General features: G+C 33.1%; 1 protein-coding gene across 50 annotated transcripts in view; it reads left to right on the top strand.

Annotated features, from left to right (window-relative positions):
- The window catches only part of RIMS1 (regulating synaptic membrane exocytosis 1), a 531,588-nt gene that overhangs the window by 388,442 nt on the left and 116,352 nt on the right, over window positions 1-26,794 (top strand). For 20 of the 50 annotated variants that reach the window (XM_063630408.1, XM_063630385.1, XM_063630352.1 and 17 more), the window contains 2 exons: window positions 17,412-17,483; window positions 25,339-25,451. In XM_063630408.1, the coding sequence (XP_063486478.1) occupies window positions 17,412-17,483; window positions 25,339-25,451 (185 nt within the window). Of the gene's footprint in view, window positions 1-7,982; window positions 8,067-17,411; window positions 17,484-24,083; window positions 24,267-25,338; window positions 25,452-26,794 lie in introns of all 50 variants that reach the window. The other 30 variants (XM_055256462.2, XM_055256450.2, XM_055256487.2 and 27 more) reach the window with 6 other exon arrangements.

The raw sequence follows: 26,794 nt of genomic DNA, 5'->3' as shown, positions 1-26,794 counted from the left end.
TTATAAGGTCCAGTGAATTATCCGAAGGGGAGGATCACTTTCCTCTTAGTAGCACTGATAAATAGTATTTATAGGTTTAACAGCAATCTTCTATAAACTCATAACGGGAAGTCTTTTTAAGTAGAATACTTCCTTTGTATATCTACATTCATTTTTAATCAATCTGCTCTTTGATATAATGTTTTACATTAAATTATACTTTGACAACAAAAAATGATGTTATTCATAGATTTCCTGATGCCTGACAAAAAGAAATACATATATATGTACACAGACAATTTTGCTTAAAACTTTAATAAATTCTGATTTCAATTCAAATAAATTCATTGATGATGTGTTACACCGTCTCCTAGATGTAAGCATCTAATTTTTCCATTGTGATGGAACTCTTTTAATAGACTTAGTTATAATTTTAATAGACTTAGTTATAATTGATAGTCTTGTTTATAATTGCTATCTCTTTTTAATTAGAAGTCATTCAGAAGACATTTGCGTACTACCTCTTTACAAATCCTGAAGAAAAATATTTAGTTGTACTAATGTAACCCACTTCTCCTTCTTAGTAGGCTACTTAAAGCTTTTCTTTAGGTAACTTTCTAATCTGAGTCTATTCATTTATTTATGAGATATTTATTTCTGGAATTGAACAATAGGTACACGTGTATATATACCTTGTTTTAGCGCCTTAAGAATTTACTTTTAAATTGTGTGTTCTTTTATATTTGTAAAATGTGTAATAGAAAAAAGTGAAATTTAATTACTGTCTTGTATCCCTTTACTTTTGTAACATAAATTTTGGTTGAAATGACTATAGAGTCTTCTAAAATCGTAATTGGAATTGTTTTATCATTCTCTTTAGTCAAATATAACCCTTCCCCCAAGTAATTTCAAGAGTAGCAAGAAAATTTTAAAATATGTTTAGTTATTATTTTCTTACATGTTTCTGGTTAGTAGTAAAACAAGGATAGAAATTCTCAAGTCAGCGGAATCTTCTGACCATAGAAGCCTGACATTTTTAATATTATCCATATCAGTGCCATCTGATAGAAACATAATGCAAGCTGATACTTTAATATTTCGTAGTAGCCATACTAAAAGGATTAAGTTAATTTTAATTTTTTAACCCTGTATATTAAAAATATAATTTTCACATGTCATTATTATACAAACTATTAGATATTTTGCACTCCCTTTTTTACAGCATAATAAGTTATAGATACTAAAGACAGTTTGTACTTGCACCACTCCCACTTTGGACTAACCACATTACGGTGCTCAATGGCTTCATGTGGCTTGTGGCTCCTGTACTAGACAGTGCAGGTCTATTCTTATGGTGAGCCTATCTAGCATATGTTCCCTTGTGACACTGAAGCCACAGAGTTTATAAATCTCCATGTTGGCAAATTTAATCTGTCAGATAATACCCTTAAAGCAGGTCAACCAGCAGACAAATAATCTAGGGACAGTTATTGTACAGATTGTTGTAAAGTCCAAGTGAGTGTATTTACCTTGAATAGAAGAAGAAAAAATATTGAAAACATATATTCACTCTACATATTGAATAAAAAGGAATTTTTCATTTAAAAACTCAATGAAACAAGTCTTGGTATTATCAATGATCCTAAATTTATTGGGATCACTTTGTTGCCAAGAAGAACAGCAATTATTTTATGTAATGTAAAATAAATAACAATTATTTTATGTAATGTAAAATAAACCTTAGATAAGGTTTCATCAAGTAATTACAGAAGCTGTAGATGCTTATTGGTTTGGAGGATAGAGACTACAAGTACCCTTTGTGAACATGCCTATAAAGCAGCTTTGAAGCAGAAGATAACAGTATCAAGAGTGGTGACTTTGTTATCTTTGGAGAATGCATATAAAGCCCCCAGACAGTATGCGAAGAGTAGGAGAAGGGAGGCTTAGAGGGTTTTCGAGGCTACTTAATTTCTCTAATTTACCACAGAGATTATTGTATTAATGTCTAATATATACATAGTAAATAAAATGTTAGAGCAAATATTTTAAAAACTTAATTTTATATTCTTAAGAGATGAACATTATTTCTACAAATTTGTCAACTATGTATGGTCAAACGATTTTGATTAACATTTACATGCCTTTATACCAACTGAACTCCTAACCTTTAACACAAGTTTTCTGTTAAGATAAAGGGTGAAATTGTCAAAGCACACTCAGTACTCAATATAATACCTTTCTAATGATTCAGAAGATAAAAGAGCAGCATTCTTTTCCTGAAGGAGTTGAAAACCATCAGATATACCTGTTGTTTCTCCCTTGTTACATGGTTTGGCCTACTTTAACGGATGAGTTTTGAATAATGCATGTAGAAAGCAGTTTGGAAAGGAAAACGTTTTAGTTTAGGAGCACCTCCATTTCATGTTCTGTTGATTACACAAATGGAAAACATGCTTGTGGGTTACCATAATTCAGTGAATTATTCCAATTCAGTTATGCTTCTTAAATCAATATATTTGAGGTTTATTTGTAATAAGAAATAATTTATCATTTATATCTTCCCATTTCCCTTGCTTCCCTGATTGGCAAGGAGTGACTTACAGGCCTGCTATTAACCTTTGCTTTTCTAGGTTTTCAAACAAATTATTACTTACATGTTCAGAAGCAATGATTTTTAGAGCCACTAGAGAAAACTTACTTTTCTTGGATGGTTTACCTTCTTCCTTGGCCTTTCAGAGCAATCTTATCCTTGATGAAGGCTTATGAAAGGGTAGTTTATACTTAACCACCTGCATTTTTTACCTTCCAGTAATTCCTGCAATCTGACATCTACTCATTCCTAGTGCTCTGTAGCTGTACTGAAATTCTTCTGTGGTTTACATTGGCTCCCTAGTTGTTCAGCAACATCTTGCAACATTTTACATTACCCACCCTGTCACTTGAATCTCTCCTCCATTAAGTACCTCTACAGATTTTCTTAAACCTCTGTTATGATGTCTCCTTTGGAGGTTTGTCTTACTCCCCTGTCCTATAAAGATAGGTATTTCCCTAGCTCCACCTTCAGTTTTCCTCTTTTGCCCCACCCATGCTGTCCTGTTCCTTAAATTTTATTTCTATAAAAGGTTCCCACTCCAATGCATATGAAGACAACCCTCCACTGTGATTGACCAGACCCTACCAGGCCTAAATTTCTAAATGGTGATGTCTAAATCAACTTCATTATCCCCCCTTCAGTCCCTTTACAGCAAAATCCTTCCTCTTTCTAAATTTTTCTCTCATTTTACGGTTTTGACATATAACCAGCCACATAATCTGGAACTACTTGTCTTCCTGCTCCGTCACAAATTCAGTCACAATAAATTCAATCAATTCCTTCGGAACAGGTCCCTCACCTTGAATTTATTGATAAATAGCCCTTCTCCAGTTCCAGTGACACTCCTGCTCCCATTAATTTTCTTAAGTTCTAATAGTCTTTATTAACTTATATCTCATTTTCTTTCTATTCAAATTAAAATATTCTTCTTCCTTTGTTGTCTGATTAAAAATTCTGCTCACTGTTCAAAAATATAGGTTAAATACCATATCTTTGTAAAACCCTTCCTAACCTCCTCCCCTGTCCTCAGTCCTGCCACCAACACTTGCACATACTTCCTTTTCTTTTGCCAGTCAGAATTATTTACTATCTTTTCTGGGCCCACCTAATTTTATATACTTCTATTAAAATACATTGTATTTTACTTAGCACTGTAGTATGTTTGTGTCTTCCACTATATTGTGATATTCTTCCACGATATTGCCATATAGTGGAAGAAACACACACACTAGGCTTAAGGGAAAGGAAGTTCTTGGCTAAAAATCAACAGCTATAAATTGAATTGAAATAGATATCATAGGTCTTGTTTCAGAGTATAACTATCTGTATTAATTAAAATAAATTTAGTTTAAAACAATATTGGGGAAAAATATTTAAGGACTAAAATGACTAATTAGAACAGACAATAAAAATACATATGTATGTAATCGGTTATCTCATTTTGTTTGGTTTTTAATGTTATAATTTCTAATTGAGGACAGGGATAATATCCTATTTCTCTTTCCCATCTATAGTGACAACATGATGTATTTTTTACTTGGTAAATGGTTCATTTGGGGAGTTTAGGGGCTTAAAAAACACCTTCTATTTTTCACTTCAAATTTGGATTGAGCTGTGAGTTAGACCCAGGTACTAGAAAGATGGGAGATTTAATTTTCAATATAAGTACTTTGAACAGAATTGAAAGCTGTGGCTTTGAGTCTGCAAGATGGCTAATAACTAATCCCAGAATCAGCCAGATTCACTGAGCCACACAAACTTCTGCTGCAGGGTCAGGCCTCAGATCTCATCACTGCTTTACAAGTTTGTTTATTGTGCTGTTTGCAGGCATCATAATTTGGAAAAAGGAATCCAGAAAGGGCTAAGTTTCCTGTGCCCAATTCTTTACCATTGTCACCTATCATATAAGCCACTCTTTCTTCCTTGGGGTGCAATGAGGAAAGGCTTACTTGAATGAATTTCCCTCAGAATGGAAACATGAGACTTAAGGGAAAGGAGGTTCCTACCTAAAAATCAACAGTTATATATTGAATTGAAATATATATCATAGATCTTGTTTCAAAGTATAAGTACTGGACGGGCGTGGTGGCTCATGCCTGTAATCCCAGCACTTTGGGAGGCTGAGGCGGGCGGATCACTAGGTCAGGAGTTTGAGACCAGCCTGACCAACATGGTGAAACCCCGTCACTATGAAAAATACAGAAAGTAGCCAGGCGTGGCGGTGTGCGCCTGTAGTCCCAGCTACTAGGGAGGCTGAGGCAGGAGAATCGCTTTAACCCGGGGAGCGGAGGTTGCAGTGAGCCAAGATGGTGCCACTGCACACCAGCCTGGGCGACAGAGCAAGACTCCGTCTCAAGAAAAAAAATAAAATAAGCGAAATTTAGTTTAAAATAATAGGGAAAAATTTTAAGGACTAAAATTATTAATTGAAAACACAATGACACAATAAAAATATATATGTGTATAATCAGTTATCTCATTTGTTTTGGTTTCTAATGTTGTAATACCTCATATTTTTAATTTGTACTATTTATGGAATTAATGATTTACATTTTTATATAATGCCTTTTTTAGATAATTAAGCTTCTTAGCCATGTTCTGCCAAGAGGTATGCACCATTAAAAGATGTGTGTATATGCAAGTACAGGTATTAATAACACATTTAAACACACATATACATTTGTTTTAAAGTTTATCAATGCCTGGGGGAGAGGGAAGAGCTACAACATAAGTATCATTTAATTGCTTTCTGAGGCCTATGAATTCTCAATCCCCTTATATCAATAGCACTGTTTATTTCTTGGTTAAGGTTCTCATTATTCCTTATCCCCAAAGCCAATAGCCTTATGTCATTATTTACTTAAACATTCACAAATATTTATTTATTCTGTGCTATGCATAATGGATGTAATTATCAAAAAAAAAAAAAAAAAGCCTCACTATTTCCTTCTGCAGGGAGTTCACAGCCTGTTTATTCAATCCTATAGCCTTCAGAGTGATCTTTCTTCTTTTCTTCTGATCACAGTGAAAGGAGTGGGCTCCCAAGAAATAGATGTTCCTCAATTAATGAATTTAGAATACCTGATACTAAAGTATGAATAATTTATTAAGTAACTAAGCAATGAACTTTTAGATAGGCTGGTTTGGAAATACAAATCAAGAAAGGACCGATTTAGTTCAACTTTATGATTAAAATCTCCAATGTAGCCTGCCATATTAGCTTGTAAAATGAAAATAAAAATGAAAGTTGAAGCTGTGTATATTTCTCAATAACCAGAGTTGGGAAGAGAGATAAAGATTCTAATTTTGGTCATTCTTTGTAATAGGAAAAAAAACAGAAGTAGTACCTATTATAGAAAGCATATAAAATATGCTAGTATATTTAAAACTTACAAAGATGTGCTATTAAAACTTAAGTGACATCTATTCTTAGGACAAAAACTTGGATATAAATTGATCCTGCTCTCGTTGTATCCACTGTATATGGGAAAAAAGCAAACAGATTTATTATTGGTACTACATATCAGCATATTCAGAAGGACTTTAAGTGTACAAATATACATGTATTAGACCAAATATTTGTTTAAAATTACCTTTTAATCGCTTGCATTCACAATTGCTTGTTTCTAAATGTACATCTTTCTCCTTCACAGCTTTCACTGCATGTTTCATAATTATGCCATTTTTACTTGCTTTTCTTTACTTTTATGTTTAAATAAGCACAAGGACTGGAATTTTGCCCTAGGAAGCAAGGTTATTCATAATTCTGTCCAGTTAATATTATTACTTCACAGAAAAATACTAAGTCTGTATTTGTGTTTCCAAATAACACCAAAAGTTTTAACACAACTGAGTATATACCTTAATGTAGAAAATTCTGTCGTCGTAATTGTTTTCCAATTATTTTACAAATATTTCTTCATTTTATCTATAAACAAAAGCCAGTACAGTGAAAAGAAACTTTTTAAAACGTTCAGATTGGATTGACCAATCCTTTAAATAATTTTTAAAAATTAAATAAAATTAATGCAAAAGGTTATTTTATAAACATTTATCACCTTTAAGAGTATGTTCCACACATTTTTATCTTCTGCTCAAAATCTGCTATTCAGTGTCTTCACTTGCTTCATGGCTTCTTCAAAGCCTGACTTGAATCATGCTAAGTTTGTCTATTTAAGATAGATTAAACAGAGGCTTTCAGAGAATTTCAGAATTGAGTATCTGATGACCTCGCATATCCTGAGTGACAGAAGCCCTTTGCTATGTTTGGCCAGATGGTCTAAAATATTCAGTAAACCAAGTTATATCTGGCAAGTTTTCAAAAAGAAAACTTTCTTTTTGAAATGTTAGGACTAGACTCCTTTGGATAATTATAAAATCGTATACCTAAATCAGTCCTTTAAGACTATCCAGTTATTCCTTCTTTCATACAAGAAAGCCAATATCTAGAGAAAAATATCCTGTTGGAATTTTCATATATAATAAATAAAAAATTTTAATTCTGACCCATTCAGTGTCTTATTTCCTCAGTTTTAACTAGATATTTGAAATTTGTGGCTGTACACAGACAGAATCTAAAGGTAGCTTAACAAAGGAATGAAATAGTTTTCTAACTTGTGTTTACTGTTAATCACAAGAAAAGTATTATTGTAAATGCTGAGCTAAAAAGCATCCATTTAATTGACATACTTTTGCAAATAAATACCAGTGAAACTAAAAAAAAATTAATGCTAATTTATCATTTCATGTATCTATGTTCTTTGCTTTTATTTATCAGTATCATTTACTTACAGCCTTTAAAGTTCAGTAATTAGCCCTGTGGTTTTTGACAAGAAAACTTAAGAATTCACTGGTAGCTTTCCAATGAATTATTTCTTCATGTCACTGTTTCAACACTAAAGAACATTTTTGTTTCTTCTACTTAACTGTGCTCCTACTTTGTATTAAATTCACACATCCCCACCTTTGCAACTCTCCCCAGTAATTTCAAGGCCTGGTATCACAAAATCATTGGTAACTTATTAAACCTATTTATTCAAACATAAGCCATATTCCTAAAGATGCATCTTTAAGAACTTAAAGTTACATTAATATTTATATATTTATAGATTAAATATGCACATAGAAGCACATTTTGGAAGAACAAAACTACACTTACTAGGCGGATTCCAAACATCTTCCCAAATAAATTGTTTCTTTATACACTTGTAAGATTATAGGTTTTATGTTCTTAAAGTATTGTAACTTATCTTTCCAAGGCTTATAATAGTGAAGATTTTAAATTATGGAGAAAAGAATCTACACTTTGCCTTTATGGGGTGCTTTTCCAGTCCTCTTGTTCCATGTATTCTTTTATTTTAGGAGTTACTAAATGTCCTGTTTTTTCCTGTCTTGTTCACTGGGCAAACAGGGGTAGATGGTCCCCCTCCCTAGATAGGAGACGACCTCCTAGTCCCAGGATTCAAATCCAGCATGCGTCTCCGGAGAATGACAGGTACTAGTCAACTCCTCCTCACAGACAAGTGGCTTCTAGAAGCTTATAGGCCACCAACTGAAGGATAACCAAGAGAAATGTTGAATATGGTGTATTTTATTCCAGGAGCCTGAGGTTGGATGTAGCCAGCTCTAGTAAAGCACCTCAGAATATTTACTGAAATGAGGACAGCATACAAATGGCAGAGTTTAAACACAGTGAAGTCAGGATCCATTGAAAGGATGTTCTGTTTTGAAGAGCATTTGATTGTGTTTTGAATTTCTGGAAACAAATTTAAATACTGCTTTTGTTGACAAGTAAATAAATAAAAATTCTCAGGTGCTTTAGAGTATATTAAAATCTGTCACAGAGCCTGTTGTTTGTTATATTGGTTGATGGTTTTATCTCAGTTGTCTTGTTTTGCTGCTGTGTACACTTTGATTATATTAAGAAATGTCTGTCTTATAAAGTAAAATACCTGGTTTTTATATATTTTATAAATACTGTATTGTTAAACACAATATTGTCCAGGGCTAAGGGGTCAGTCCACAAGGTAGGTTTTTAAAAATAGCATCAGTGCTTTGAATCCACTTTATGCACATATGTCAGAAGTGCCACAACATATATTTTCCATTACTTTGTTGTTATTCTCAGTTTGAAGTTGACCCAGTTTTTGTATTTTATGGTGTATATATATATATATATATATATATATATATATATATAAAGCCTATATATATATATATATATATAAAGCCTATATATATATATATAAAGCCTATATATATATATAGGCTTTATCTTCAAATGTGTTTTCCTGACTGGTCACAAAGGTTTTTGGGTGTTTGAGGTGCTTCTCTTCTGGTTCAAGCAGAAATTCAGCCAACACATTGGTAATATTTATTCAGCAGATAAGTAGATGTGGTATCTCAGAAGCAGCATAATTAGTCATGTAAACTTACAGATTTTTTTTAGTATGTGTGCATATGGCAGAGTAATTTAAGCCCTAGTTAACCGTGACACTATTTTCTGTATTTGTAAACAATCAAGATATCCTCAGGATTTTAGCTTGAAAGAAAAAGGAAACATTATCACCAAGAAAAAAATTAAGGTTGTTTTACAAATATTGGAAAAGACTACAAACTGATATTTTATGAAGGTTTCAGGAACATTTTAGCATCTTTTAATCTCTAAGGTACTTGCCTCAATATGGTTTATATTTACATATTTGGAAGTTAAATGTAATTCTTTCTGCTACTGTCTGATTTCTAGGATAGAAATTCTGGGACTAGAAAAACTAGTAACCAATCTAAAAAGTATTACAAATGTAGAGTCTTCTCAAAAAACAATATAAAATGATTGTGTAAATTAAATAAAAATTTCTATCTATATTGCTACTCATTTATTCAATAAAAACTTATTGTACCCCTACTATGCACCCTATTCTAATGGCTGGGTTACAACAGTGGTTAAGACAGACAAAGTCCTGGACATCAAGGAACTTAGAATTTTCTTTTAGAAAAGATAATTCTGTGCAAGGCATGGTAGCTCACACTTGTAATCCCAGCACTTTGAGATGCCAAGGCCAAGTGGGGAGGATTACTTGAGCCCAGGAGTTTGAGATCAGCCTGGCCACCATAGTGAGACTGCATCTCTGCAAACAGTTTCAAAATTAGCTGGGTGTGGTGGCACATGCCTGTAGTCCCAGCTACTCAGAAGGGTGAGGTGCGCACACAGTCTGTGAGCCCAGGAGGTCAAGGTTGTAGTGAGCTGTGGTCATACCACAGTATTCCAGCCTGGGCAACAGAGTGAGACCCTGCCCCCCTCCCATCCCCAAGAAAAGAAAAAAAGAAAAGATAATTCTAGAAAACCTTTGTATGTATTCCAAAACAAATAAAATAGTAGATTTCATCTTCTGTATTGATTGAGTATAGGAAAATTAAACATGATGATCTTTGTAATGAATATAAATGTAAGTTTATCTGGGCATTGAGTAAGCAAAATGAAAATTCAAATAATACTTTCAGTTCTTACATACACGAGATGTTATTAGCTTAATTTAGTGGTATATGAATTATTCCTTTTGATTGTCTAGATTGTATATATAACTATAAGAATAGATTTTGGGACCAGAAATGATCCTTTTAGATAAGATTATTAAAATAAATTATTATTAAATACATAATTTTGAATACATATTTTGCTTTTTTATGGTGACATATTTATAGATAAGTCCTATGTTCAACCGAAATAAATACACTTTACATCTCTTGATACTATTATTTATTACTATAGAGAATAGAAAATTATTTACAATACAATTTTATTAAAATATAAGACAAATATGTACTTATAAAATGAGAGATAAATTATGTCAACTGATGCTACATTCATAGGTTACCGTGTCAACCACTTGGCAAATCGTAATGAACACTGGCATTTCATTTCTCACCAGCTTTATTTACTCATTCAGAAGTTTCTGCCAATTTCTAAATGAAGTAAATATGGCATCAGATTTGGATATAGTGAATGTTCATAAGAATTTCGGCATTAGGTGACTTTTATCATTGGACACTGGTAGCCAGGAAAATATTCTAAAGTTAATGACAATTTCTACAATTCAACTTTGGATATCTTCTATCAGGGCCGTAGTTGATTATTTTGAAAATAACATTGTAATGCAGAACATAAATTATTCCTTAAGAGAGTTATCCAGTACATTCAAATAAATTGAAAAGCATTTAGTTGCCCTCTTGTTTCCCAAAGCATGTATGTGTACACAGACACAGAATTTTTAGTGAACCATTTCTCCATAATTTAATTTTAACAGTAAGCATTCTCAGTTTTTCTCAAGTGATACCATAGATTTATTTGGAATTAACATGAAGGTAGTTTTATCTAAGAATATTTTCTAGAAATTGAGGAAATTTAAAACATCAATGAAGAAAAAATACATAAATTTGGAATCCCAGGGGATGTTTCCGATTTTAAAATTGTAGTGAAAATTTCCTTGTAGTTTTATTTCTAAAAATGTTGACCCTTAAAAAATCATCATTCCAATAACAAAGCATCTCTTTAATAAATAACATTATTTTAATACATGAAAATGCTAACGAACCTATATATACATAATTATATGAGTTTTAATTAAATGTAGATTGAGTTGTAGCTTGAAATTAACCAAAACTTGTAAGTAGCCATTTAGAAAAAATATATTTTAATATGGCCCTGAAGCATCAGATTTCTGAGTTTAGTGCTTACAGTTTAATCAATCGTCTTTAAGAATGAAAGGCTAGTGTAAGTTATTATTGAATAAAACTTTAAACTATTTTGGTAAATGTTTTATTCAAGAAAATGCAGTATTTTCATTGGGTACATTTTGAGGTATATTTTAACATGTCACTGGCTTTACAAATCACTGCAGTTACTAGCTTCAATATTTTGATTGTGAATAGTTTATATATATATATATATATATATATATATATATATATATATATATATATATGATTTTTAAGGGTACAATTTAGTAGTGCATGACTCAAATACCAAAAATATTTGGTAAAATAATCTTATTTCCAGAACTTTAAGTTTTTCAATTAAGTAAAGCATCCCACTATGTTTAATTCCTGAGTTGTTCTGCTAAAGTGGCTCTAATTTCTTTTGCAGATAACCAAATTCGTGTAGTTTCCTATACCTATTAGTTGGTAGCAGCTACTTGTCTGTAAGAATCCTCAACCAAGAGTATCAAGTGGTTTCTTTTGATTTAAAATGAATTAATCTTATTTCTCCTTTGAAAATTTTCTGGGACAAACAAATCACAAACTTTTTTACTTCCAGGATTCATGGCAGTTGCCACATATTTTCAAAGTTAGTGTAGAACCACTTATAAATAAATTCAGTACATTACTTATTATTTCTTCTTCTCTATAATATCCTTTATTATCTGTGCTTTTCAAAAATACTCTTTCTTTGAATGAACAAAGTGTATCCATGAACTAAAATATGGTGAGTCTATTTAATAGCTACAGTCGTATACATAAATATCAATAATATACAGGAAGGTAAATGTATCTTAATTGCATTCATCCATCTTCACTGCATAGGAACATCTCTTATTTAGGTTGATTCTATTCAAATTTAATTTTTCCTTCCCAAACTTAATGAGTAAATAGGGTGATAGAGATTTGCTTTGCACATTAAGACAGTATAAGCCATGTAAGTAGTCAGCCAAAATATGGACAGATATATTCTTATGATATCAGTGTTAGCTCTAATTAAGTGAAAACATTATGTAGTAGACTTTCGTTACAGTATTTCCAAGGCAGAATAGACTATGTTTTCATTGTTATAAAAGTCTTAAATAATTATTATTTTATTAATTTTGTCCTTTAATAAAATGTTAGTATTAACTTTATCCTTTAATAAAATTTTAATGACTTCAGAAAAGCTTTATTTACCAATGTCTTTAGGGAGTTACCCTAAGTGAAATTAGTTATTGAAAAGGAAAAGAAAACACATAGATTTTAACAATAACTCTGTTTTTCATCAGTTCATTTTATAAATCTTCACACTAAATTAATAGAAAGGAAATAATCACAGAAAATGGGACTTCAAAAGAATTGGGATTTAAGTAGAAACATCTCATTTTCTGATTTTTACTCTTGCTTTGATTTAATAATAAAATAATTGCTTTTGTACCTTACAGTTGAATGTACTTTTATAGCTTTAAAAGAATTTCTTTAGTACACTGTGAACTAGAAAGCATAAGGCCAAAAATCACACAACTATTAAGTTGTGAATAAAGGGAGAAAAACTCAAGATTTCTGATTCTTGCATGTTTAAAACCAAGTAAATATTCTTTGTGAATAATATTGTAAAGATAAAAAATTTATGCCAGAACAAAAAAGCATGTTTAAACTAAAAATAAGACATAATGAAACACTGAAACAGTCTTATCTTGTTCACTCGTGCCCGGGGATCTCTCAAATAAACATCTAATCATTCAAAATGAACATGTGGCAGAGTCAGCAGAGAACTTAAGCACATAGGGGTGTGATGGTGTTATCCTCATCAACTTATTAAGGTCTATCATAGCTTGGATAAGACACTTAAACTTTTGGACTAGGTTTCCTCATCTCTGAACTTAACTGGTTGTACATGGGATAGCTGAATTTTAATGTCCTATAGACTCTAAAATTGAATCTATACTGCCTTGTTGCATCATGTTAAAACCTACATTAGGCCCTCGATAATGACTGACAGTTCATTATGTATTATTCAGTAAACCAAAGGTCATGTTATGTTTAAGTATTTTATATTTTGCTGAAGCCCAGAAAATTATGCAGTTTTATTTTTAAATTTTTTTCATTTGAGGCAAACTAGATTTTATAGCCCTAGTTAGTTCTTTTTTACTGTAATTTTTGGGCTTTCAAATTTAATGATAATACTCAAAATGTTACCTTTAAAACTATCCATTCAACAAATAATTATTGAGCAACTACCATATGCTAGGTGTTGATATTACACTGATAATCCAAACAGACACAATTCCTGACCACAGGGAACTTAAAGTGGTATAAGGTAGAAAGTAATTCATTTTACTGTGATCTATGTTGTGATTACACAATTAATAGTTTCAGTAGTATGGTACATGAATATAGATGGATTGTTCCAATCTTTCCTATTTTACATATCTCAATCCACTTTATTCTAAGAAATGGCTGTGTTAAAATATACAATATTTTGGCTATAATTTGGATTCAAAATAGAAAATGACATTAGAATTTTCTATTTTATTCTCAGCTCCTTTACAGAAAATTATTGCAATTAAGTGCATATCATTTTAACTTAATTTACATATTCTTTTAAGGGGTTAGAAGAATTATAAAGATATATGCTTTGTAGTTATCTTTAGAAGAATCTTTAATGGAGGTAAATTTCATTGATATTTGAAGAGAAAAAAGGGGCATCCTCAATAAGAGGGTTAAAAATGAAAACAAAAATTAAAAGGTTAGATTATGAGCCTTTGCATGAATATTTGTTATCCAGTTATAGAGCACTGGCTCTGAGTTTTATATTTTTATAGATGAGTAAGAAAAGTCTCTGCTTTTAAGAAACAAATATTTAAAGCAATATTTTAATAGCACCACTTGCTAATTCCAAGTAATGCAAAAAACATAGTCAATTCTAGTTCTGTGTAATACTACAAATACTACAATACTGAGTACTACTGAAATATTTAAAATTAGCAAAACCTGTGTGTGTGTGCAGTGGTAGTGGTATGATTGCCACTTTTTAGGTAAAAGAAAACTGAAGCACAGAGACATTAAGTAATTTCACCAAAATCGCCTGGCTAGCCAGAAACAGAGCTGAGATTACACCCAGTCTGACTCTAGAATTCATTATTTTAGCCATTTATGCTAGATACAACATGATTACTGCTGTTCAGATTATGGACTCTCAGTTCACCTCCTGGCTAGATGTTGAATGACCATGTAAGCTAGAACAAAGTATTCTCTAACTCTCAATTTTCTTATTCTTAAAAAGGATAAAAGAGTAGTACCTACCTCTGGATTGGAAAGAAGATTATATAAGATTATGCAGATAAAGTGAACATGCTATTACAGAGAAAGATCTCAGTAAATGTTATATATTATTAATATCATCATCACTGTTATAACGATCATTGATTACTGTGATAATCTCATATATGAATCCATTACATTTTAGGAGATGAAAAGAGGAGGAAGAGTTTGAAAGTTTCACAGAGGAAATGAAATATCGATTGGGTCTAGAAATTAATAGAAGTTGCCAGGGATCAGAAGAAAAGCAGGCTATTTCAAAAAGATGCCTATGGCCCTTTGATTGTGCAGAAGTTTTATTCAAGGGTCCACAATTCTGCACAATTTCTCTGCCTTCTCCTGCAAAAGTTTTCATCTGAATCACCTCTCTTGACCCCTGCCTCCTTATTATTTTTTATTATTTCTTCCCTTTTCCCGAGATACTTTTTCTCTAACAATATACATGGCTATCTCCTTCACTTTACGTCTTTGCCAAAATGTCACCATTTCAATAAGTCCTTTCCAACCACGCTACTTAAAATTGCAATATGCCCCTGCCTCTAAACTCCCACCTTCTTACCCTGGTTTGCTTTTGTTGTTGACATGTATCTCCTTTTCCCATACTATATAATGTACTTGTTTGAGCTACTTTTTGTTGTTTATTTTTTGTCTTGTATCAACAAAGTGTACATTTCTTGAAGGTAGAGATAATTGTGCTTTTTTTTTCCAGACATATTCCAACCACCTATAACAGTGCCTAGTATATATACATGCACAAGTATTTGATGGATGAATGAATGAATGAGTGGAAATTTTAATGACAGTGAGTTTTGTGGGTCTTCCTGAATCTCTCCGCTCTCATCTGCTCTACTTGTGCTGAAGATGAGAAAAGGAGCATTTGATCTTCCAGTCAGTTGCCTTGAGCACTGTGGGGACCAAGCATAAATTTCCCATGACTATATTTTTATTTTGAGCTCCAATACCTCCTGAGCCTGCAGATCTAATTACCAATCCTCTCTTCTCCCCTTACTTCTCATCCTCCCACTATGCTTATGCCCTCTTCCCTGTGCTTCAGGAACAAGATTCCATTCCCAACAACCATCTCCCATTGATTTCAGCCATGAAATCAATCATGAAGTCTCTGCCCCCCTACCACCCATGATCCCCTCTCCTGCCCATAGAAGCAATAAAGTAAGTAAGAACCTTAATGTCAGAGAGAGAGAGAGTCATCTGTTAGTGATTTCCCAGTACCTGATTTCATGGTTTCATTTCTTCTTTCCAGAACAAAGATACACCCATAAGGCATGTGCCAGAATCTTACCTCTTCCACTCTCTTTGCTGTATAGTATATAACAGAAACAGCTTAGGAGCCAGATAGACTTAGATTTTAATTCTAGCTTTGCCACTTTCTAACGGAGTAGCCTTTCCCTGAGCCTGTTTCTTCATCTATAAAATGGAAATGACGTATTCTTAAAGGATTTTCATGGAGTTTAAATAAGTTCATATCCCCCTCAGTGCCTGACATAGTTATCCCTCAATATATTGAGTACGCTCTTTTCCAACTGGTAAGGGAATATGATGTCTCCTTCCTCTATTTCTTCCTTTTTTATCTTAAAAGTGGGATGTCAGATTAACGTGAGTCTGAAAACACACAGCTGAAACCCTGGATTGAAGGGGCAAGAGAGTGTGAACACAATTTCTTGTGAAAGCGGAAGAGATTGGGAGAGATGAGCAGTCCCAGAACTCTATAACAGCCTGTGAAGGCTTGTACCTTGATATGTGTTCCTAGTGCCTAGCAGAACTTGGTATATACTAGATACTTAATTAGGATGTCACACATTAATAAGTAAAGACAGATATTTTTCTCAACATTGTTGGAAGGAAGGGATATCAGTAAAGAAAAATAAGCTTAATTTGTAGATAATTAATAATATTAAATACACATTCTTAGGGTTTCTCTCTTTTTTTTGTAGTAAGTGTGAGCTTCTTGACCACAATATTTTACATTACTTATTTAAAATATATGGTACTTCAGACATTTTAGGCTAGTTAGACATATGTAAGCTGCTGTGGGGAAGCAAACTTTTTATAGAAAAATTATTTCTGTGGGAAAAATGCATTTCAAGTGTTCAGTGCACATATGTACTTTTAAAAAGTAGAATAAACTGGGGACTATGATTTGTAATGTGATTAAAATGCTATGTGCTTTTAAAAATGCTATATAATTTATAAAAGCATCTTTATGAAAAATTTTTAAATGATTTTAATAGTTTATATAAATACTTTCATTTATATAAAACGTCTTTAACTGTAGCATTTTTCTTTCTTCACAATTTGTGGGGGACAAAACAAAAAAAATCTTTGTAGCACCAAGTTTCAACTTGTAAAAGTAGGGGGCATTTCACCCCTTTGAAGCCTTTCAGCACCTAAACTATTACCATCATCACATTTATCATTATTACATTTCACCATTGCATTTGTTTGCTCATCAGCAGAGGCCGAGTTGCTCAGTAGGGGTTCATATTAGATCATTGTTTTAGACATACTTGTCTAGACTAATGAAATGTCAGCTTCTCATGTCTTCTGTTGGGCAACTTGTGTCTTCCACTTGGCACCAATTCTGGTTTTCATTTTATTCATTCATTCATTCATTTATTTGTTTATTTAGTTTTGAAAAGTACTGACTGACAAAATCATTTAGGTAATATAGTTGCCATTTTTCATGTCTATTGTGTTTATCATTGTATGATGTTAATGTGGCTTTATTCATCATATATTTTGTGTTTAACATTTCATTCCGCAGGCACTCCAGAAAGTCTGAAAGATCTAGCATCCAAAAACAGACTAGGAAAGGCACTGCCTCTGATGCAGAAAGGTAGGCTTGGTGTTGTGGTGTGCTGACATCTTCCATTTTATGAATATGTTTAGGGGTGCTGTCACTCTCATTTTACATGATCAGTTCTTAAACACAAATTGTGATGTTTAAAGGCATTCATGTAACTAAACCTACCCCTAAATGGAAATGATCTCATTGAAGAAGTAAGAGAAGGATAATTTCAAGGCGGTTCTTAAATCTTAGGGTTTAAAAAATAATTATGTATTTCTGTTAGTGATCATTCTGATTACTAATAAGGGTTAAATCCATACTCATTCCTATATACATATTAGGACATTAATATTTTGTTTCTGATATCATTTTAAATGTTACCAATGAATGTAGTGCCTGGAATATGCAAATTATTGACTGTCTTATTTATCTAAATAATGCCATCTTTTTAAAAAATCACTTTTCTACAAATGTATATTCTAATATTCTACTGGTATAACCAAGGATATACATTGAGTTAATGTAAAATTATAAGGGATTGCTAACCTTTTGTTTGCAATTTGTCCAATTCCACAAAGATTTTAAGTATTTTTAGGTACAACATATTGACACTTTTTTTTAACATAGTGTTAAAAGACCTAAGAATTGCAACTAACATATATTCACTCACCCATTCATTTATCCAGCAGTGATTGAGAGCATGTAAAGGGACACAGATGTAAATGAATGAGTGTATTCAAGTATTATAGCTTTCATTATAGAGGCATGCACAGGTACAGTATGAACACAAGGAAAGTTGTGCAGTAAGGATGAAATTAGGAAATGCTTCATAAACAGATGTCCCTTGAGCTAAATCCAGATACGTAAAAGTATGTGTGAAGAGTGGAGTATTCTAAGAGGGCACAATGTGAGAAAACACTAAGATTGGAAATATTATCTTGAGTTTGGGGAAATGGTACCAGTTTTGGGATGGAGAACAGGATTCAGTGAATAGAAAAGAGGCCTGAAAATAAAATTGGAGAAATTCTGAGAGGTTAAATGAATGACATCACTATGCCATGTTAATATCATGCTAAAGAATTTCAGCTTCTTTATTGATCTGTGAGCCACAGATGTGCTTTAAACATGGGAGGTAGAGGATCAGTTTTGAGTTCCAAAATTATAGATCACTTTGACTGATTTTTGGAGGGTGGATCAAAGGATCTAGGGGTAGATGCAAGGCATCAGCCAGGCTATCTCAGTAGGCCTAGTAGAGATAGAATTTGTGCAATTCAGTGATTCATTCAGCTAACAGATATGTACCAACTATGTGCTAAGTTCAAGTAATAAAATAGCAAGTAGCAAAAAGGAAAAGCTTTCCAGAGGATGTTAACACTGAGTTGAAATCTGAAAAATGAGTAGGTGTGAGACATATCAAGCGATATGATAGGTAAAAGGGAGATGAAATTTACTTCTGGGCAGTGGTCTATGGAGATAATTGACTATTTAGGGAACTTGATTCACAATGGAATAAGGATACAGGGGACTCACGAAAAGTGTTGAGTAGTAAAAGGAGTTGGACTTTGAGGAAGGAAATTGATCAATCGATAGATAGATAGCCTTTGATGAAACAATTTTTGTATTTTCACAGTCTTTAATCCCAGCTCAGTTAACTGCAATTCTTTACCATTATTGTAAATAACTATAATTTCTTAGATAAATTTTCAATCTTCAACCATCATTTTCAGCCCCCCTCTACACAATTTCAATTATTTTGACATGATTAAACCTTTTCCTTGAAGTTGTATTCTTTTAATTCTATTCAGTATTCTTTCATTCATTTTTTAAAAATACTAGTTGAGGCTGGGCATGGTGGCTCACACCTGTAATCCCAGCACTTTGGGAGGCCAAGGCAGGCAGATCACCTGAGGTCAGGAGTTTAAGACTAACCTGACCAACATGGAGAAACCCCATCTCTACTAAAAATACAAAAGTAGCTGGGCCTGGTGGCACATGCCTGTAATCCCAGCTACTCGGGAGGCTGAGGCAGGAGAATCGCTTGAACCTGGGAGGTGGAGGTTGCGGTGAGCCGAGATTGCGCCATTGCACTCCAGCCTGGGCGACAAGAGAAAAACTCCATCTCAAAAAAAAAAAAAAAATGCTAGTTGAGTGACTACTGTATGTAGTTATATATTAAGGATATATCAGTGAACAAGTTTTTTTGGCAATAGGATACTATTTTAGAAAATGATAGTTGATGTCAGTGTCAGCTGGAGGTGCTTAACTCCAGATTAGTGATATTGAGGCATCTGCCTTTGCAACTCTGAAATGTAATCTGTGGATAAACACAAATCCTCCAATCAGAATAGCAAGGATTTGATTGACTTTCATTTTCAAATGTATGACACTTACGAATCATATTCATAGTACTCTTGCCTTGCCTTTGCTTATAGTTTAAAGTAGAAAGCTGTAACCTTTTAGATGTGTTTGATTATAATTAAAGCTTTTCATTGATTTTTATTAGAGTGTAAACTACATGCCTAGTTTCTTTGTGAATTGTTGAATAGCAGGTTACAAAAGAAGAACTGGCCTGGGTTTTCTAATTTATGTTATCTATGAATAAGAGCTATCAAGAAGATACCTTGAATTTACCTCTAGCTACACGTGAACCGAAGACACAGTATAAATGCTTTGGACACTGACTCCTGGCCTTTGAGAGTTGATACCTTCCAAAAAGGAGTCATACTACACAGTTTTGCATTGGTTTCTGGCAAAATTTGCTGTTTAATGATCATAATTTTAAAGGCCTTTTATTGCTGTCAACAAATGTAACCTCATGACAGATAGCCTTGTAAGAATATATTTTGAAAGAGATGATGACCAGGTGTCGTTAGGAGAGAAGTAGAACTGATTTATATCTTTTGTGTCAAGCCAGTTAAAGAAATGCATCATATTTCCTTGGGAAGCTTCTTGATAAGATAAAAGTCTAGCTTTTCATCTTCATGTGAATTCACCCGTGAGAACTGCTGCCCATCATTTCTGCATTCCATTCTAGTGACTTTTCTTCCTGTAGAAACTACACTCTACATTCTAACTTGGGGATGCTTTATTTCTTTATTTGGACTACTATTTAGAATTGCTTACATATGCATTTTATGGTGTGTTCTTGCAAAAGTGCCTGTGCAGACCTGTAAGAGACCAGCATAGTAGGAACCACTTTGAAAATTTGACCTTAAATACCACATACATGTCCATCCTTTAACAAGTTGTTTAAAAACAAAAACAAATAACAGAACTACATTGTTTTTAGGCTTTGGTAGAAGCAATTTACTGCAAGTCCATTTGCAGCAACAAAAATGTCTGACTGAAGACTCACATTTTTATTGAGAAGTATGTTTTACTTAAGTGTAAATCAAAACTCTAGTCTTAGATGAAGGAGAGTAGGCATGGATTGAACTTAGTGGTAAATGTTTAGATACATACTTGAAGATGGTGAACTAGAGTCAGGCATACATAAGTTTGAATTAAACTTTTGCTCTGCAAAGCTCTTTTTTTTTTTTTTTTTTTTTTTTGGAGACGGAGTCTTGCTCTGTCGCCCAGGCTGGAGTGCGGTGACACAATATTGGCTCACTGCAGCCTCTGCCTCCCGGGTTCAAGTGATTCTCCCGCCTCAGCCTCCTGAGTAGCCGGATTACAGGTGTGCACTACACGCCCGGCTAATTTTTGTATTTTTAGTAGAGACAGGGTTTCACCATGTTGGTCAGACTGCTCTTGAACTCCTGACCTAGTGATTCACCCGCCTCAGCCTCCCATAATGCTGGGATTACAGGCATGAGCCACCACACGTGGCCGCAAACCTCATTTTTTAAAAATGAGGAGATATAAATATACATAATAGAGTAGGTATTTGTTAAATACCATTGTCCATATATTTTGATTCCACAAACTCTCAAACACAGTTCTGTTAAGTCTTGCCAAATAATTTGATACTTGGACATATGGTTTGTGTTAAAAGATTCATGGTACATCCTGAGATGTGAAATTACCATTTTTTTCATGATACATGAACAATCCTATCTCACTGGACAGAAAACAGAGCAAGAATTGGAGCTGGACAGACCTGTGTGGATCCTGCCTCTACCACATTTTAGCTCTTTATCTTTCTCCAGGTCACTCTATGACCCTCAGTCATAAAATAATACAATACAATACAATACAATACAATACAATACAATACAATACAATACAATACAATAATAAACTGTAGTAATAACACTTCTTTGTGAGAATACAAAAAGATATATACTTGTGTGTATAAACATATAGATACATAATATGCATGAATACATGCATGCCTGCATATGCGCACAAACACTTTCAGTTCCTGGCATGAATAGATGACCCTATATTGATGCTCAGTAAGGAATAGCTGTTACTATTATGTTATTTATCCATCCTATACTCCCTGTTTCATTCTCTAACAGGTTGTTCTAAATCTCTGTCATTCTTCTTACATCCTTACATTCTTAGCACATCCCATTTCATTGGAAAGATCAGGGCACAACAGCCTGGATTCTTTCAACTTTACACTCTGTACCTCAGAATTTCTTGATTAATTGTACTTTCCTCTTGCCTAAAAATAAACTATACTTGGTTCTATTATCTCTCCTCTGCAAAACCTTGCTCTTCTCTCTCTAAGCTCTGCATTTTTCCTCTACCCAGCTTCCCCTCCATAATTCAGCATTGCCAACACATTCCTTTCTTCCTATGGCAAAGTGGCTTTCTGTGCTTCTCCTTTGGTCTATGATCTCATGCTTGTTACAGAGTGGCTGGGGGCAGGAACTTTCATTATTGAGGGACTTTTCATGTCAAAGAAAAAAACGTATCTTGTGCTAAACGATTAACCTCAAACATTACAGGCTGTTTTCAGACCCTGCAAGCCTCGTAGCTCAGGAGATGGAACGCTATATGTGGTTGAGCTGTGAATATTCACCCAGGAAGCCATTTATTTGCTCCTGAAATTGCTTTTTATACTTTTGCCATTTAGTTTGATGCCACAGAAAGTTCACCTAAATTATTTGCATTTCAAGTCACATTTGAGTTTTTCTTTTAGTGCTTGTGAATTGCTTTAAGGAATGGAGCAAGATTTAAGTGAAATTGTAATATCCATGAAATTTCTCAGTACTAAGGTGAAAACTGTATAATTCCATTTGTAAGCCACGTTTAGAAAGAGTATCTTGAACAAAGGTTGAAGTTATTGTCATGATAATGACTTTTAAAGAATAATAGATAAAACTCTCAACACTGGAAAGGACTTGATCATGTACTCCATCCCATAGAAATTAATTCTATGTAGTTGAGTTAATGTCAAAAGCCAATTTGGAATAAACAGTTTTAATATGTAGAACACTATGAGTTACTTTTTATTTTAATTTGCAAATTGAGGTAACAGCCCAGGTTTCAGCGTTTGAATTACGATGTGATAAAGCATTAATTTATAGCTCAAGAAAGTAAAATACGCCTTTATTAAAGACCTAAGCTGAACATCTTTTTGTTATCTTCAACGTGACATTTTCCTGTTTTGTTGTTCTTAAATGAATAAGATACTCAGAATCAAAATCATTATAGCTATAAAAATCATTTTACTTAAAAGAAAAATTGCCAATCTGAATAGAAGTTGAATGACACTCCTTTATGTGCTTTTGATGATAAATATGTATTCTTTATTCTCACACATTTTTAGTCACTAAGTGAATTTTACAGTATTGCTTTAAAAGGGATGAGGTATCATTTTATTCTTTCTGTCAAAATAATACCTGCTAGGTATTTTAATCATGCATTTTATTTAAAATGTATACCAAAATCAACGAAAAAGGCAAAAGCATGCATTAAAAAATAAGTACATATATATAAACATCAGTTGTTTATTTTTAATTCATTAATTGGCTTTATAGTAATTTTAAACACCATAGTAATATAGTTGTCAAAATATGGACACGTACATTTTCAGGTATTGTTATATCTGAGAGAACATGTTTTTATCCATATTCAAGCCATTTATATTTAATCAGATGTATAATTAATGAAGCATTCTCCACCTTATATTGTTTTAATTTTTGTTACTTAGATTAACCTCAAAAGGCAGGCTTCTTTTGTTGTTTTTGGCATAGTCTTGCTTATTACAGAGTAAAATTATGAACATTGTAAAAATATAGAGGCCTACAGTATTTCTTCTTGAAGGCAAGCACTTGAAGCTTTCCTGTATTCATCTTCCTAATTACAGTCACTCATTCAAGCAACATACCTTTATTGAGCTCTTGCTATCTGTGCAGCTATGTTGTAGGCACTCGAGATACAGCTCTAAAACACAAAACAAAACAAAACAAAAAAAAAACATAGAGACAGGAGTCTCTGCCCTTGGTGGAACGTACAAAAGGTTTATTACATTAGAGCAACACCAATTAGTCTTTAAAAACCACATGGCTTTCACATTTGCAATAATAACTTGTCAGTTTGATTTGAATTCCATTTCAATAATTGCGTGATGGGTTCTCTTCTTTGAAATTACTGTCATGTACGAGTAACCAGGTTTTCCTTGGACAAATGTGTTGGTATCAAAGTTAATGTGAACCTGCTGACTGAAGATCTTTTTTGGCCCTAATGTTTTAGGGTTCTCCCAACATGTCTTTCTAGAAGGGGACATGCAGCCCCAAGAGCAACTGATCAGCCAGTCATTAGGGGAAAACATCCTGCTCGCTCAAGGTCGAGTGAGCACTCTAGTATCAGAACACTGTGTTCTATGCACCACCTTGTCCCTGGAGGGTCGGCGCCACCTTCTCCGCTTCTGACAAGGTCGCTATTCAGTGTCCCCCTCAGCATTCGTGTCCTGCCTCCGGGTGTTGGTGTGGTGTTGTACCTTCCTGAGCACTCGAAGCTTTCACTCATTTTGACACCATAACTTTTAATCCTTTCTTTGTGACACTTAAATCTCTCCCACATCCTCTATTAGTTGCATCTATCTTCACTGTGCTGGTGGTATTCTATAGTTTCTGCCAATTAGCTCTCATTGAAAATTAAATTTGGCTGTGTTACGTCCTTTCATCTGTTTGTGGCATATTCATATATAATTTTTTTAATTATGTGAAATTTTTATGATAAATTACCTGGAGTTAAATGTGTGCTTACTTTAAAAAGTGTAAGAGGAAATTTTAAAAATCTTTTATATGTGTTCAGTAAAGTGTTAGAGTGTTCTAAAGTTCTTTAGTTTGAAAAGTGTTTAAATGCCAACAGATGGAAGTCCACTTAATCCTGGGCAGTAGTAATATATCGGCACACTTCTCAAACTTTTATTTGTAATTTTAATGCTAGAACCAGTGTATTTCGTAACATATGTCCAGGATTATTTTAAATATCTTTCAAATTTGTTCCTATTTAGAAATAAAGTGCAAGTGAATGGTAATTTATAAAAGTCTGCAGCTAGAGTTCTTATCAGTTATAAATAATTCTATAGTCGATATCAATTTAAAAGTAGCAGTTTAGGTAACAGCCTTTCTTACCTCATTTATCCATATTGTTAAGATCCAGAGGCTGTAATTAGATATATTTGGTTCAGTTCTGCCAAAACTGAATAACTTGCCCAGGTAGAACAACTTAATAGAATGTTAATGAAAAGAAGTGAATTGGATTCTGCTCAGTTTAAGAATTCATTATGTAGAACTGTGTGTGGTGCATATTGCCCTATCTCATTTAACCCCTTTTTGTAATATTCCATTTACACATATCATAAAAAGTGTTTGATTCTGCTCCCATTGGCCCAGTGAGGAGGTTTATGTCTATTTTAACCATAACAGAAAGGAGGAAAAGATTTTTGTCAGACCACATTGGAATTTCATTGTTTCATGCCCACTTTGCTTTTTGCCTGCAGAATGCACCGACAGAGAAGTCCAACACAATCTCCTCCAGCAGACACATCGTTCAGCAGTCGCAGGGGAAGACAGCTCCCACAAGTGCCAGTGAGAAGCAGCAGTATAGAACAAGGTATCCGATAAAGAGAGATCATTGTCCAAAAATCTTGGATTTGAGAACCTCCTCTATTTATACCCCTTTTATTAAATGGATAGTATTTTGATTATATGTCGTTTGCTGCACCCTAAAAATTTAATTTTCTTACAGTTTTATCCCCAACACCTAGTGACAGTGGTTCATGGCATGCACTCAGTTTTTGCTGAGTGAGTTTTGCTGGATGATTGAATTTTAGATGGTCATTTAACAGAAGGGATGTAGGCCTAGAAACATCTTATTCCAAAGGGACAAAGGAAGAAAATAAAATTTAAAAATCTCATTACAATATGACATTTTATGTGTTAAAAGAATATTTTACCTTTTAAAAGATTTTTTAAAAATTAAACACTTAATCATACTGAATCCTTTACTAATTTTTTAATTTAACTTGATTAGCAGTAGCCTATATTTTAAGTTTGATGATGAAAAAAATGACAGAACACATGTTTTAGTGTCTTCAGCAGTTCATATTGCTTAAAGATTTCCTTATTTTATGCATATATTATTGTTTCATTTTCTGAGCAACAAAGAAAGAGAGAGAGACAGAGAGAGAGAGAGAGAGACAGAATGTATATGGTCTGATTTTAGTAGAAACTAAATTCTCTAAACTACCTGAGCTAGATGATTTAGACACTACGTTAAAATAGTGTTCTTCATGTGACCTAAAGTGCTATCACATATCTTAGTAGGTGAAATGACTTGTTATCATTATTTTTTATCACATATTTTTAATCAGGGATTTGGTAAGCAATTTACTAAAATAATTTCTACTTTTGGATTGTAATATAAATGCAGTATAATTACTTTTAAGATATTTATTAAAAACCTTCATCCCTATGAAACAACTGAAAGGTTAACACTTTGAATATTTTTTTTCAGCAGTGTTATTGTTGCTGATGGAAAACTTGCATATCATTTTATATTGAGGGTACGGGGGTACATGTTTTTCTCACTTAATTGAAGTGATTTACTGAATGTATCCCAGATATGTCAAAGATCTCAGAAGGTAAATGCATTGTTTCAAAGACTGATGTGGCATAGATTGCCTTGCAGAATACTTGATTATGGAAAAATTAGTGTAGATTTTTAAAGGTATCAACTTATTAATAGAGTAACATTGGTGTGATAAACGCTGAGTTTATATTTTTAAAAATATATTCTATTGATACTCCATGCTTTAGTTTTCAGGGTTGTTAAAAGGGTATTCATTTAGTGAATCATGAAAATATGATGCATTGTGAAACTCTGACTTTCTTTTTTAAAATAGCAGTTAATTTGTTGGAATTATTCATTGACATGTTTAACATTTTTCCTCTCCT

The sequence above is a fragment of the Symphalangus syndactylus genome, chromosome 2 (genome assembly GCF_028878055.3).
Source record: "Symphalangus syndactylus isolate Jambi chromosome 2, NHGRI_mSymSyn1-v2.1_pri, whole genome shotgun sequence".
Taxonomy (NCBI): Eukaryota; Metazoa; Chordata; class Mammalia; order Primates; family Hylobatidae; genus Symphalangus; species Symphalangus syndactylus.
Note: the sequence above shows the minus strand (reverse complement) of the source record. Positions and strands in the feature narration are given on the sequence as shown.